Here is a 16486-nt window from a genome sequence, read left to right on the forward strand (position 1 = left end):
AGTCATTAAGAAAAATCAACAACTCTTCCTCCATTCCTATTTTGCCTCCGGTCAGAGAGAGGACACAGCGCTCGTGTGGTTCCATACTGTACATACAGCCGCCCTCACCAGCGGTTCATGGCCTCCGGCTTACGGCCACCATTTATGTTTCGTTATGTTGCTTTCTTGTTTATTGCTTTATTGTTTTGGGTTTGTTTGATGTAGTTTGAGTTTGATTTATTCATGGCACATCGATCTGGCACAAGGCCATCAAGCAGACAGCATTCTCTTAAATAGAACTGTCCATATTCCACTGAGTCAGACTCGGACTATCAGGCTCACCTCACCGCTACTCACCAGTTAAGAGTGGGGTGGCTCAGAGTAGATGACAGAGTACAGCAACTTGCAATGGGCCTGGGGCCAGTTGCACCACCAGAGCGTAAGTTCTGCCCTAAGTTAGGGAGTAAAGTCCTTACTAGAGGCTTAGTAACTACTAGTTAGTTTGTAACTAAGTGAGTTACTAACAGGTGTTGCACCACGACTGCTTAAGGCATAACGTAACTAGTAATGCGTAGACTGTTCCTAAAGTAATGTATAGTCGCATAAAATGACGTCATAGCTCCCGAATCCAATGAAAACGAACTGTTTCTAGTATTAAAGGAAACAAAGCTTGTATCGTTTTGAAATAATGCTGTCTGCCACGTTTAGTAGTGTAGTTGCTCTACTCCCATAGATAGGTTACTTAGTAAAGACTTAGTGCTGCCCAAGGGGTGGTGTAAATATTTAGTTGTTACTTAGAGATACGTAAGAACAAATTTGTGTGGTGCAACACCTGACATTTTAGTAATGCGTAAGTCTTGACTTAGAAGCCATTTACGTTACAACTAGGCTACGTTATAACTTAGTAACTGCTGGTGCAACCCCGCCCTGGTGTACAAGATACACTACACCACTAAGATACCCTAGGCCTACCTGACTAAATACTGGTCTACAAGATACACTACACCACTAAGATACCCATGTACCTGACTAAATACTGGTGTACAAGATACACTACACCACTAAGATACCCATGTACCTGACTAAATACTGGTGTACAAGATAAACTACACCACTAAGATACCCATGTACCTGACTAAATACTGGTCTACAAGATACACTACACCACTAAGATACCCATGTACCTGACTAAATACTGGTGTACAAGATACACTACACCACTAAGATACCCATGTACCTGACTAAATACTGGTGTACAAGATAAACTACACCACTAAGATACCCATGTACCTGACTAAATACTGGTGTACAAGATACACTACACCACTAAGATACCCATGTACCTGGCAAAATACTTTATAAAGGTTAAGGATGTCCACAATTACAGCACCAGAGGCAGTGCCACAGATCACCTCAAAGAAAGGGTCAAACTTGTTCTTCTGCTATACCACAACAATGTGGAACACCTTACCAAAGGCCTTAAAGGCCTAGCATCCTTTGACATCCACTTGCAGGCAGCAGCCATTCGCAACTGGTAAAACCAAACATAGCCCAGCCCTACCCTCCCCTGACCCCTCTTTGTATTTAACCTACTCTGTTTTTATTATTTTATTTTTAAATCGTTTCCCCTTTTTTCCTGACTATATCTTCTATCCGTCTGTCATTCAGTGTTATATTAGATACTTAAATGGCATTGCTTAGTCTTTTCTAGGATCTCCTTTTAGTAGACCTTGTAGCAGTGAACTGTACCGTCATGAAACTGTACCTTTTCCTATGCAAACTGACAATAAAGTCTTCAATCAATCAATCAATCAATCAAGTCTTTGTAACACTGTGTTTCTATTCCAGGCCATGGTGCTGGGGCCCTACGTTTGGGACAGGGACGGCTGCCCAGGGTTGTGGTAATCCCCCATTTTTGCCGTGTTTGATTTGCCCTTTTGGTTTACTTTGATAAGGCCACTTCCCTGGGTCGGTCGACCTGTCCCTCCTTCCCCTGCCTTTTGCACCGGCCCATAGATATTAGTTATTGTTTACTCATCAATTACACCGTTCCCCCTTTCACTATATTCCAGTTTCATTATTATATGATATGATGATGACTAAGTGCCATGATGCTGTTGAAATAATCTGCTTAAGTTAAATTAAACGCTGTTTTTGTACTTTGGTTAAAACACGTTTTCGCCTGCCTTCTTGTAAAACGAACTTGTGTGCTCCTTTGTAAACGCCAATGTAGATGAAGCACCAAAACTAAAAGTACTTTCAGACCTTTTACAAAACTGACCATCTATTTACAAGCTCACAATGTGACAATAACCACATTATAAAATAGGGCTTTAGGTTTGTAATAAACTATCTCTACAAACTACATATCTTGTGACTAAACTTTTAAAATAATTGTAGTGGAGTAAAAAAAAGAAGTACACTATTTACTGTACCTCTGAGATGTAGTGGAGTTGAAGTATTAATGTTTAAAGGAGTAGTTCACCCCAAAATGACTTTTATTTTTCTTCTATTGATTACTCACGCCATGGAGACTTGAGTTCAATAATATTTTTTTGCATTCCTAAGACAAAAACATATGTAGTAAATTTGCCCCAATTGATTCCAGATATCATCCGGAATCGATGGGGGTAAATGTACTATAATCGATTTTTTGTCTTATGTGACAGATACCAAAACATATCCATGCATTCAATTCTCCATGGCGTGAGTAATCAATAGAAAGAAAGTCATTTTTAAGTATGGAAGGATGGATTGAATTTTATTTTGTCATTGAACACAAGTGTACAACGAAATTAATTTGATGGCATCAATCCAATGCAGTGAAAAAGTAGCAGCACATGACATGTACCAATAAAAATACAGTCTTAAAAAGTCAGTATGTGGGTTCATTTGTCCTGGGAATGGAGGGAGGGATTAAGAGTTCAACAGAATGATAACTGAGGGAAAGAAGCTTTTTCTGGATCTGGCTGTTAATGTCTTGAGACATGTGTAGCCCTTTCGCCTCTGTGAACGGGAGGGGTGAAATAGTCTTAGCCGGGGATCCAGTCCCTCAAAATGGGAGAGGACCTGTGATGTTCTGCCATACTTTTTATTTCTGTTTTATCTATTCGTTTGGTCATTAAGGTCCACAGAATGAGAGGCCTGCTCTGCCGGAAACATCGTGAAAAAAAGGTTATGGCCATTTGTATATTCACTGTCCCATTGACTCCACTACACAGGAATGGATATATATTATAAAAAAGAAAAAATCTGCTTTAAGTAGCATGTGAGGGGTCAAACTGGAGGGCTTTCATGATTCTGAATCCATTGCAAGCATTTGTTTTGCACAAAAGATATTCCTTGGGCTAGAAAATGAACCAACAAAAGTGTGAAAAGTGATGAGTCATCACTTTTTACAGTCATCACAGTGATGATAAAACAGAAATAAAAAGTGCGGCAGAACATCACAGGTTCAACCCTATTCCTTGAGCTTTTGGGCATGTGGATCCCCGACTATCTGTTGTTGGGGTGAGAGACATCCTTTATGATGCTTAGGGCCTTAGACCGGCAGCGTTGCTTGTGTATAGACTCAATAGATGGTAGTGACGAGCCTACAATACACTGGGCACTTTTGACCACCCTCTGAAGCAATTTCCGCTCCCTATCAGTACAATTTCCATACTACTAGCAGTACTACTCTTTTAAGTAAAGTACTTGAGTAAATGTACTCTTTCTTATAGGTTCTGTCACTGGGTCAAAGGTCTAGCCAGTGAAATTAAATTAAATGATATTATAAATTAAATTAAATTATATTATAAATTAAATTAAATTATATTATAAATTAAATTAAATTATATTATAAATTAAATTAAATTATATTATAAATGATACACAAACTAAACTGTACTAAATATGATCTATGACCTCACACTGACAGCACAGCAGAACAGAAACATGTGGAAATCATTAAATGTTTAATAAAATAATAAAACATGAAATCAAATGTCCACACTGTATTCTCCCAGTGTTCAAATGAAAACAATTATGATACAATTATACATCAATAGCATGTTACCATTGATTGATTGATTGATTGATTGATTCATTGAAGAATGTATTAGAAGTTTGCAATAGAAAGAAATACAGTTTCATGACAGTACAAATCACTGGTACACATCACAGGTCAACTAAAAGGAGATCCTAGAAAGTCGAGGCTTATTTCCACAGGAACCACCCTTTAAGTATGTCATATAACATTGAAAGACAGACGGATAGAACATATACTTCATCTAGGATAATATCAATTTTAAAAGCAGAAAAAAGCATAACATCAAATACAAAGGCAGAAAAAAGGGGTGGGGGGCATGGGGACTTAGTCTATTTACAAGTCACATGTAGCAGCCGCCTGAAGGTGACTTTTCATACCAATTTTGAAGGAGGCTGGGGATTTGCTCTCCTTTAAGGCTTGTGGGAGGGCCATGGTAACTATAACATCATTATGTGTGTCATCTTGGTTGTCAGGTATGTTTGTACAAATACACATTAAATGTTTATAGGTTGTAAGGCATGTACTGTATGTAAAAACATCAACATTAAATCATAATTTGTGTCATTTAAGGCTGTTCAAGTATTCAACATCCTCACCAACAATCCTTACACAACGAGTTCCATTCCAGATCAATATTTCAATCATAAACACAAAGCTGATCATTGATCTACAGTATATAATAATGATAAACATTCATATCTTACAGTCATAACATATCATTGATCTACAGCAGGGGTCTTCAACAGGGTGTCCGGGACCCCTAGGGGGTCCTGAGAGTTACTACAGGGGGGCCGCCAAATCTTTGGTGTGATTGGAACCTTTTTTCTTTCTTTTTTTACATTAACCCTAGCGTCCCTATTCCGAGGATAACTTTAGACAAAAATAGCAGATCTACAAGCTCACAACGCCTCGCGTTGCGAGGCGTTGTGAGCTTGTAGATCGTCTATTTTCGGCAAAGAGGTTTGGTGTAGAGGGGAAAACGAGAGCAGATTAAGTAAACAGTTAAGGTTTACCAAGTATTGACGGTTTATGTGGTTAGATGTCTGAAAATACTCCTTAACACGAATACAACGTGACTGTGCTGTCAAACAAGTCTATATGAAACTATCCATGAAATCTATGTCAAAGTTTAATCAGCAAAACAATATTATACACTAGTATACAGCATATGGTGGGGGGTCCCTGCTTCATCTCTCTCTCAGCTTAGGGGTCCTTGGCCTGAAAAAACGTTGAGGACCCCTGGTCTACAGTACATATAGAATGATGGAGGACATTAATATCTTATACAGTGATAGAACACATCATCAGTGTCAGGTGGAAACCTTGTATGTCCAAAACCGTTGCTTTTCAGGAGAAGGGAAAAATAAAGGCTTCAAATGGATCCAATGTGGTTGTTAATTAATTAGTCTAGTGGAGATCTGGTTAATACTTTTGATTGATTCAAGTTTGATACACTTAACCAATTCAACTTTAACTCCAAACCCCTTTTCAGAAATAGCAGATCTACAAGCTCACAATGCGCCGCGATGCGACACATTGTGAGCTTGTAGATCCACTATTTCTGCTACTCTTGTGTTCCAGTGCAGCATGTGAGGAGGTAGAGCATTAATTAAACAATGTTAAAGGTGTAAATATGGAGACATGAGGTTTGTGCCCGACAACAACAATATAACAGTATAAAATAAACATTCTTCCATGTCAAATCAAAGAGAGTTTGATGATTAGTCCACACGTATCAGGGTTCAACAGCAACACACACACACACACACACACACACACACACACACACACACACACACACACACACACACACACACACACACACACACACACACACACACAGGTGTGTCCCTACGTGCATGTCAGCATGGACAGTTGCTGAGTCATCTCATCATATAATGAATGAGGACAGACTGTATGAAGAGAGGGTTGAAAATGTCTGGAGTGCTCCTTTAACTTCAGCTGGGTTCACCTGTCAAAATGTCTGCTGGGAGAAGATGCATGTTGTTGATTGATTTCACATCAGACTGCAATAATGTACCGCTGTTGTTGTTGTTGTTGTGTTTGTTTGGGTGCCCTTGTTGTTTCCATCTGACCCCCTGACCTCAGTGTGCCCGATTACATCCCAGAGAGACACGTCTCTACTGGACAGATTTGGATATCAGTGGTTTCAGCATCACCAGCCATTCCAATAGAGAAAAATGGGTAGAGTTTTTCAGTGAAAGTGTCTTTATGAGTGTAGATGTGAGTCATGTCTTCGGGGTCGTAGAAGGACACCTCCCCCCTGTCATAGTCCAGCTGGACTCTGATCCTCTCAGGGTTCCTCTGCAGTGGGATGGTTTCACTATACCCATTATCATAGACACCATCCTTCTGCCTTAAACACCAGAATCCATATTCTGGTGTGGCATAGTTCTCTCCCTTCCTGTCAACAGATTCTTTAGCCACACCTATAGTCCAGTCAGGATGGTCTCCAACCAGCACTTCCCAGCTGTGTTTTCCTGAACTGTAACCCTCTGAACCCAGAACATCAGCAGCATAAGTGAACCTCTCTGGGTTGTCAGGAAGCTGCTGCATTGTGTCTGTCCATCTCACACTGGTCAGGTCTTCAGACAGACAGAGACCGGGGTGTGCTGTGTTTGGGTCCAGAATGACAGGGGTGAACGTGACCTTCTCCTTCATCTTCTCCCAGACTGTGGAGGTCAGGTTTCCCAGGTGTTTGGCCACGTCTATCAGAGCTCCAGAGTCCAGCTGTGGATCTGACAGCGTACACTGGACTCTGGCGCTGGTCTGAGTGTGTTTATAACTGCTGAGAAATGACACGCTGTGTTTCTGCAGCTCTCGTTCTACAGCAGAGATGCTGTCTGAGAGAGAGGAGATCTGCTCCTGGATGATCTGAATGATCTCCTCCTTCTGCTCCTCTTCCTCCCTCAGAGCTGCCAGTCTGGCCTCCTCTTCGTCTGTCAGGATCTGGTGGAGTTTTTTAAACTCTGCTCGGATCCGCTTCTCTGCGGCCAAAACCAGCTTCTTGTTGTGTGGAATACCATCATTATAGTGTCTAGTTTTAAAGTGTTTGTATTTGGTCCTCTTGTCCCTTAGAGTCCTGAGGTCAGACTTCAGTTGGTCCTTCAGGTTGTTGACTGCTTGTTCTATAGGAAGCAGCTTGTGACCAGGGTGGTGAGAGGAGTCACAGATACGACACACAGCTCTCTGTTCCTCCTCACAGAAACCTTTATCCTTCTCTGGATGTTCACAACTCAACACCTTGACTTCCTCCTCAGATGACTGTGTGGATGGAGGGTTGTACCATGGCATTGTCTTCAGAGCAGGAAACTCGTCTGTTAGTCTTGTGTCTTGTAGCAGACGCAGGAACGAGACGCACGTTGTTTCACCCTTGAAGATCATTTTGTCCACAAGGTCAGAGGCTGCCTTGGATGGAGGAGAGATGCTTTTCAGGTCGGTGTACTCACGGCTCGTCACTAGCTCTTTTTCAAAAACACACCCACTGACAAAGTGAATGTTTGGCATTAGAATAAGTTGAAGTGTTGTCTTGTTCTGTGTGATGATTTTTGTAGCCTCCATGTTGATCCCTGGAAGAGAAGAAGGAACATTGTTTATTAAACTTTCCCCCATTGCATTACTACTGTAATAAAACTAAGCACAAAAAGAAAGGAAACTTGACTTTGGTCCATTGAACCTCCCCTTTAATAATACCAATTTATATATTTTTTTATTAAAGGGGAAGACCACCCATTTTCAATATTGAACTATGCCATTAATATACCTTAGAGGAGTTGTGTGGAAATAGAAAAAAAGTTCCCCCCCTTCTGTGTTGCCTAGAACTGGAGGATTGACTTTGGGGTTTGTATTGTAAATTACAACTTGATGACATCACACATTGTACTTTACAATACAAACCCCAAAATCAATCCTCCAGTTCTAGGCAACACAGAAGGGGGGGAACTTTTTTTTTCTATTTCCACACAACTCCTCTAAGGTATATTAATGACATATTTCAATATTGAAAATGGGTGGTCTTCCCCTTTAAGGGACAAACGTGAAATCTTTCCACCAGTGTTGCTGCTTGAACAAACTAGAACCCATGCTCATAGCCGGGGAGCCACAGGCCCAAAATTTGAGAGGACCTGTGATGTCATAACATACTTTTTATTTTTGTTTTTTCTATTAATTTGGTCAATAAGGTACACAGAATGAGAGGCCTGCTCTGCCGGAAACATTGCAAAAAAAATGTCCCATCGATGTCACTATACAGGAAAATAATACAAAAAATAAATCTGCTTTAAGTAGTATGTGAGGGGTCAAACTAGGGGTTCTTCATGATTCTAAATCCATTGCAAGCATTTGTTTTGCATGAAAAACATTCCTTAGGCTAGATTTCAGCCCCACAAAACGGTGAAAAGTGATGAGTCATCAAAAGTCAGTTTTGAGAGGCCGAAATCTAGCCCAAGGAATGTTTTTCATGCAAAACAAATGCTTTCAATGGATTCAGAATCATGAAGAATCCCTAGTTTGTCCCCTCACATGCTACTTAAAGCAGATTTATTTTGCTGTATAGTGAAGTCGATGGGACAGTGATACAAATGGCCATAACTTTTTTTTTCAATGTTTCCGGCAGAGCAGGCCTCTCATTCTGTGTACCTTAATGACCAAATGAATAGAAAAAACAAAAATAAAAAGTATGTCATGACATCACAGGTAAAACCCTATTCTTTGAGCTTTTGGGCCTGTGGCTCCCAGACTATCAGGTGCTAAGCACACATCTGTGACTGTCATTCACCAGTGACTGGCACACAACTGCCAGCACTTGAAGCCCAAAACAAGAGTGAATGCCAGCAGAACAGTATTACAGGCCATTTTGGCAAATTTTTGGTCAGTGCTACCCACATGTTTGACTGTGTAGCTCATGCCTCGAATGCCCAATGCTTAGCAAGCTGTATTTCGTTGGAAAGGTGACAAATCATCGATACAAAATTATACAAAACACTATAAAAATTGTATTATTAAAGGAGAGATATAATGGACCGAAGTCAAGTTTCCTTTCTTTTTGTGCTTAGTTTCACTTTCAAGCCGATGTACACGTTTTGCGCAGGCCAGTATAGGTGCACGTTTTAAAAGTCAAATAATTCAAAATAATTTAAACATTTTCAAAAATGTAAATGTTTTTTAAAATAAATATCCCTGCCTTCAGGAAGGAGATACGGTGTTCCAGCATACAATAAGGTCAGACTAAATAGGTCCTTTTAGTCGGGGGCGTTAGGGAGATGACATGGTAATTTCGTGCTAATTAGTCTAAAAGCGCCAAATTTTGCACAGATGTAGCCCAGGGCATGCTCTAATGATCTAGCTAGGGCGCCCAAGTCTGCGACATTCGGGGTCGCCACAGTGGCCAAATCAAGTTGGGCTCCCATCGACTTTCAATACAGGAGGAAAATACCCAGAAAAACACTTTTTTTTCTGGGTATTTAAGTAGGATGTAAGGGGTCTAACTAGGGGTTTGTCATGATGCTGAATCCATTGCAAGCATTTGTTTTGCACAAAAAAACATTTTTTGGGCTATAAATGGCCCCAGAAAATGATCCCCTCCCCTGCCCCTTCTTTGTTGCGACCGTCAGGTCGCAGTTTAGTATCAAAACCTCCACCGGCCGTCCGTCGGTCGGTCGGTCACACGTCACACGTCACACCTTTGCCCTGCTCATATCTCCGCATCAGTATGACATCACACTGCTTGGTGTGTGCCGTCAGGGTCATTTGTGTACGGTGTGATGTCATACTGATGTCAGCAGTGTGATGTCATACTGATGTCAGCAGCTATGTCTCTATATATGGAGTTATATGTTGTTCGTGTCCAAATATGGGGCTTGTGAGGTCAGACTTAGTGAGATTCGTCGGTTATCTCCATATATTGAGTGATGTGTTGGTTATCTCCATATCTGGAGATTCAACCTTCAACGATTTTGACATCTTGTTACTAATCTGTCGGTAGATAATGCCGGTCTTATATAAGGGTCATTTGTGTACGGTGTGATGTCATACTGATGTCAGCAGTGTGACAGGAGATAAGCGACCAACGGTCGCTTATCTCCCGATTAGGGAGTCTTACTGGTATATACTTACTGTTTGTTTAGACTTACTGTTTTCTTTTTGGTTTTTCTTTACATATCTACTGCATAGTACTGTGTTCTATTTGTCTGTCATTCAATGTTATATGAGATAGTTTAATGGTTTCCTGTGGAAATAAGCTTAGTCTTTTCATGGATCTCCTTTTAGTAGACCTTGTACCAGTGAACTGTACCGTCATGAAACTGTACCTTTTCCAATGCAAACTTCTAATAAAGTCTTCAATCAATCAATCAATCAATGGTTTAGTGATGAAAAGTGATGAGTCATCACTTTTAAGAGTTTTGTGGGTGTTTTCTGGGGCTGTGGCGACCCCGGCGCCCTAGCTAAATCATTAGAGCATGACCTGAGCTACATCCCTTTTTTTTTTTTAGATTAGTTTTTTTGCTTTTTATGCCTTTATTTGATAGGATAGTAGACTGACCGGAAATTGGGAGAGAGATGGGGAATGACGTGTGGCAAAGGTCCGGATCGGGAATCGATCGGGAATCGAACCGGCAACGCCAGTATGTAGCGGGCGCCCCAAATTTGGTGCTTTTAGACTGATTAGCACGAGAAAAAAAAACCCTAAGGCCTCCAACTAACATGAATGCTCACCCATACATGCATCGTTTTCTATGTTGATAGCCCACGGAATATTTTTTGTGCAAAACAAATGCTTGCAATGGATTCAGCATCATGACAAACCCATAGTTGGACCCCTCAGATCCTACTTAAATACCCAGAAAAAAAAATCTGTGTATTTCTGTATAGAAAGTCAATGGGAGCCCAACTTGATTTGGCCACTGTGGCGACACCGAAGGTCGCCGACTTGGGCGCCCTAGCTAAATCATTAGAGCATGCCTTGAGCTACATCTGTGCAAAATTTGGCACTTTTAGACTGATTAGCGCAAAATATCCCTAACGCCCCCGACTATTTGGACATCAGTCGACTTTAAAGCCTAAACGAGTAGGTAACTTTTTTCTATTGATTACTCACACCATGGAGACTTGAGTTCAATAATATTTGTTGGAGAAAAAATGTATTATAAGTACATTTACCCTGATGGTTTCCCCACCCAGGGCCATGCATTCGGGTCCCCATCCGGAATCAATGGGGTAAATTCACTATAATCAATTGTTTTGTCTTAGGAATGCGACAAATACAAAATAATATTGAACTCAAGTCTCCAAGGCATGAGTAATCAATAAAAAAAAATGTTTTTGGTGGTGAACTACTCCTTTAATCAGGAGTTTGGCCAAAGTAGGCTAGGTGTTGGACATTGCTCTTGTCTGTATTATCCTTACGTATGTAATCCTGTTTTTGTTCCTTTGTGTCAAATATGTGTATATGTTTCGCATACATGGCTGCTGTGTGGCAAGACAAATGTCAGTTGTGAACTGACAATAAAGTAATATATATCATATGATCCAATGAATGCATATTTTAACCCATGTTTAAAACGTTGGCCCTCACAGTCATGGTTGCACACAGAGACATACCTGGAGTCCAACTCTGCAAGGAGCTGTTCTGGTCATCTGCTGCATTCTGCTGTGTTCTCCTCCTTTTAGCATCCATCCTAGCCTGTATACTGTACACTGTAAACACACACAATGAACATTACCTTCAAACACTGTAAACACACACAATGAACATTACCTTCAAACAAGTCCAAAACATGGTGCAGACTTTATTTATCAGTACACATCAGACACCAATCTCAATTATTTATTCATAATAATTGCAATATACACTTGTCTTTCATTCTGAGGTTCTCCTTATTATCTGTCTGTTTCACTCCTTCACACACACACACACGCACGCGCACGCACGCACGCACGCACGCACGCACGCACACACACACACACACACACACACACACACACACACACAAGGAGACGCTCCATTCAGCTCAAGGGTTTATCCTACCAATAAAGGTCATATTTAGACCAACAAGCTGACGTCATGACACATGGAGCTTGTAGATCGTCTATTTTCACCTTTCATTCTTGTGTTAAGACTTAAAAATGTATTGTTTTATTTGGTGACTTAAAAGAGTTACCAAATAAAATAATGACCATTTAATTATGAATAGGCTATTAGACTAGGACTAGTAGAACCAAACAATGAGAATGGTTTCAGACACGCACAGCAAGCAGGAAGTGTTAGACTATGAACAGACATGACTGACATTTCAGTTTAACAAGTAAACTATTGACGAGACGAGATTTTCACGACCATTTCCATTGGAATGTAAAGAATGTTTAAACGTCAACACTCACCACTGATGATGATAATCCTTTCTATGTATCGTTCTGTAGAGAAACAACAAGCTGGTATGGAAACAACGGTTTTCAACTGTCAAAAAGTACTTTCACTTTCAGAGAGAGTGGGTGGAAAGGAGTATATTAAAGAAGGAGAGGTCACGGTGTAATTAATCACAAATCCTCCTGAACCATTTTATTTGGCAAAGATTTCAATAAACTAAATTAAACATTGTTTCTGTAAACACTTCCCACTGAGCAATAGTCGGATATTACATGACTAGTTATTTTTTAGCCATCATTTCAACCAGCTAGAATCCGGTTATATTCACACCGAAAATATACTTTGCAATTTATTCCATAATTCGATAACTATTTATTAAAAAAACAACAGTAGGGTGCTTAACTGATCTCCTAATATTGGACTAACATAATTATAATATCCGTTGATCATTATTAAGTATAGTTTAGATCTAGCCGAGATTTAGCCGACTAAGTATAGTCGGCGTATCTACGTTTATATTTAGACAGAATTTAGACAATTGAAGTTAATCCCTGTTTTAATAAATATTTATTTAAAAAACAACTGCACATTGCAGAACTGATAGCCAAATATTGGTGTAAAATTATTTTAATAGCCATTCATCACTATAAGGATTACGTCTGGACGGTCTGGGTGTAGTCGTTTTAAATACAGCATTTCAACGACTATCTTTAGACCATGTAAAAGTTATCCTTGGTACTAAGGCGCGGTAAGCCGGTAGAGTGTTAATTAATTACCGTGATTCCATGTGGTTCTGGTTGTTTTCAATGGATTCCATCAAACCTCCAGTGCAGTTTAGAACGACGACAACATGTCTGCTCCTTCTTCACACAGTCTTGAGATGAGGAGAATAGACTGGAGTAAATTCACTCAGGAGTTTGCATATCCGGTTCAGAGCGGATACGGAAAAGGATGGTGTTTGTTTATGTAATTGCGTGGTGGAAATGAGCGGATACAGTAGGCGGGCTCTAGACAGGATGTGCTCACTGAACAGGAAATAGAAAGCAGTCTTTCCGCTTCTCTCAGAGACGGCAGGTTTACCCTGCAAGGCCCGAATTAATTTCTACTGGCCAAAAAAAAAAAAGAAAAAAAATCAGATGGTGTTGTAGGAGTCCTAATCACAGGAAAATGTAATGTTTTGTAAGGTTTTATAGCCATAAATCATAAATCATGCTCTAATTTGCATATTGGGGATATTTTTCACAATATTAACATATACACGTGTTCTAGACATTCTAATGATCACGAAAAAAATATTACAGGCATTTTACTTATGTTTTAGTGAGGAATAGCTTCAGTTAAAAAGTGAGATGTTGTTCGTCCAGACGCTGGAATTTCAACTTCTCTGGGAGGTGTGAATGTCAGTCTCTGTGGGGGGTATTTATATCGTGGCCAATGGCATTGTAATACTAAACAATAGGATTTAATGGTGATGTTAATGTGAAAAAATAACAGGAAAACTAATTATAACATTTTTAAAAAAATGATTTAAAAAACGTTGCCAAAAAGCAACACCCCACTGAGCATTTTGAGGTTTATTAGTTGCCTAATAGTGGTGTTTTTATCTTCTACACCACGCGTTGAAAATCAGTGTTCTAAAGGTCTAGATTTGCAATTTTTTGCTAGTTGTTTAGTCGGCTATATTTACACGGGTTGCTACACTAGACCACTATTAGTCGGATAGAAAAAGTCTACATTTCGCCGTTAGCGGCCGTCGAAAGTAGTGAAAAGTAGGGCGATGGTGAGATTCGATCCAGTAATCTCTGGCACTCAAGTCAGCGACGCTATCCACTCGGCCATCAATGCTGATATGATAGTATAGACTCTCTGGCCGTATTAAAAGGTGACATTGCCCACCTGTGTTCATTTTAGGGTAGTGCACATTGTTGAGGAAACTAAATGTATTGGGCGCCTAATAAGCCTATAGCGATTACAATTATTTTGTTTAAAGGAGCTACTAGTGATGCTGCAGTTTAGCACCTAGGACCTAACAGCCTTAGCATGTGTGTGTGTGTGTGTGTGTGTGTGTGTGTGTGTGTGTGTGTGTGTGTGTGTGTGTGTGTGTGTGTGTGTGTGTGTGTGTGTGTGTGTGGCCGCTGCGGCGCCGCGGCTGTGTTTGACTGTGTGTGTTGCTGTCAGAAATGTAATTCAGAGTAGCATGCTGTCTGGACGTATTTCCACTTTACAGTGAGTGACTACACAATCACGGTAATTAATTAACACTCTACCGGCTTACCGCGCCTTAGTACCAAGGATAACTTTTACATGGTCTAAAGATAGTCGTTGAAATGCTGTATTTAAAACGACTACACCCAGACCGTCCAGACGTGTACCTTATAGTGATGAATGGCTATTTTACACCAATATTTGGCTATCAGTTCTGCAACGTGCAGTTGCTTTTTAAATAAATATTTATTAAAACAGGGATTAACTTCAATTGTCTAAATGCTGTCTAAATATAAACGTAGATATACGCCGACTATACTTAGTCGGCTAAATCTCGGCTAGATCTAAACTATACTTAATAATGATCAACGGATATTATAATTATGTTAGTCCAATATTAGGAGATCAGTTAAGCACCTTACTGTTGTTTTTTTAATAAATAGTTATCGAATTATGGAATAAATTGCAAAGTATATTTTCGGTGTGAATATAACCGGATTCTAGCTGGTTGAAATGATGGCTAAAAAATAACTAGTCGTGTAATATCCGACTATTGCTCAGTGGGCACAATCACGGTAATTAATTAACACTCTACCGGCTTACCGCGCCTTAGTACCAAGGATAACCTTTACATAGTCTAAAGATAGTCGTTGAAATGCTGTATTTAAAACGACTACACCCAGACCGTCCAGACGTAATCCTTATAGTGATGAATGGCTATTAAAATAATTTTACACCAATATTTGGCTATCAGTTCTGCAATGTGCAGTTGTTTTTTAAATAAATATTTATTAAAACAGGGATTAACTTCAATTGTCTAAATTCTGTCTAAATATAAACGTAGATACGCCGACTATACTTAGTCGGCTAAATCTCGGCTAGATCTAAACTATACTTAATAATGATCAACGGATATTATAATTATGTTAGTCCAATATTAGGAGATCAGTTAAGCACCCTACTGTTGTTTTTTTAATAAATAGTTATCGAATTATGGAATAAATTGCAAAGTATATTTTCGGTGTGAATATAACCGGATTCTAGCTGGTTGAAATGATGGCTAAAAAATAACTAGTCGTGTAATATCCGACTATTGCTCAGTGGGACTGGGCCTTGCAGGGTTAAGAAGTGATCTACAAACTCACTGACTGATGTTGTTAGTTTGTAGATCACTTCTAGTCGGTAAGACACTGTCATACTGCAGAGTATAAATGCAGGGCTGCTATTTAAGTAAAACTACTCTTGATACTTTAATGAAATATTTATTTATGGATGATCTGCTTGGTTTATTTCAATTTAGGGGAGGAATCCTGAAATGATACTTATTAGACCACAGACCCTCAAATGAATTTTATACCACAGTGCTCAATGAATTGAGCACAAAGGACTCCAATGTACCACACCGCACCACATAAAAATATCTACATGTTCCATTACACAAAAGTATCCCTACCGGTAAGAAACAAATTGACCCTTTTAACTGTGATTAATAATAATCCATTATAGTGTATTATAATTTAGGATAGTTGTAATACAAATAATAAATTTGTATTACAACTATCCTAAATTATAATACACTATAATGGATTATAACTGTGATTATAATACAATATAAATGTGTATTACAACTATCCTAAATTATAATACACTATAATGGATTAATGTATCACTATGATAATTATAACACTATAATAGATTATAATAGTGGTTATAACACAATAGAATCTATTATCATGTATTACAACTATATCCTGGTGGTCTAAATGGAAGTCAGTGAGTGATCAGTCATTATGAAGTGTTTGACCCTGTTTGGCCTAGCTCAGACCTACTCTAGATTGGATACTTTTTAGTACCACGTTTAGTACCACTTTCACACCACTCTACCC

The 16486-nt window shown here is 39.4% G+C and overlaps 1 protein-coding gene across 1 annotated transcript; it reads right to left on the reverse strand.

Annotated features, from left to right (window-relative positions):
• Positions 1–6127: 6127 nt before the first annotated feature.
• Positions 6128–11705, reverse strand: LOC308298671 (zinc-binding protein A33-like; the record flags this gene model as incomplete). The annotated part of the gene is made up of 2 exons (XM_080742313.1): positions 6128–7599; positions 11630–11705. The coding sequence occupies 2 exons, from the start codon at positions 11703–11705 to the stop codon at positions 6128–6130; spliced, it is 1548 nt and encodes a 515-aa protein (XP_080598439.1).
• Positions 11706–16486: the final 4781 nt, after the last annotated feature.

The sequence above is a fragment of the Nannobrachium achirus genome, assembly GCF_963921795.1.
Source record: "Nannobrachium achirus genome assembly, chromosome: 14".
Classification (NCBI taxonomy): Eukaryota; Metazoa; Chordata; class Actinopteri; order Myctophiformes; family Myctophidae; genus Nannobrachium; species Nannobrachium achirus.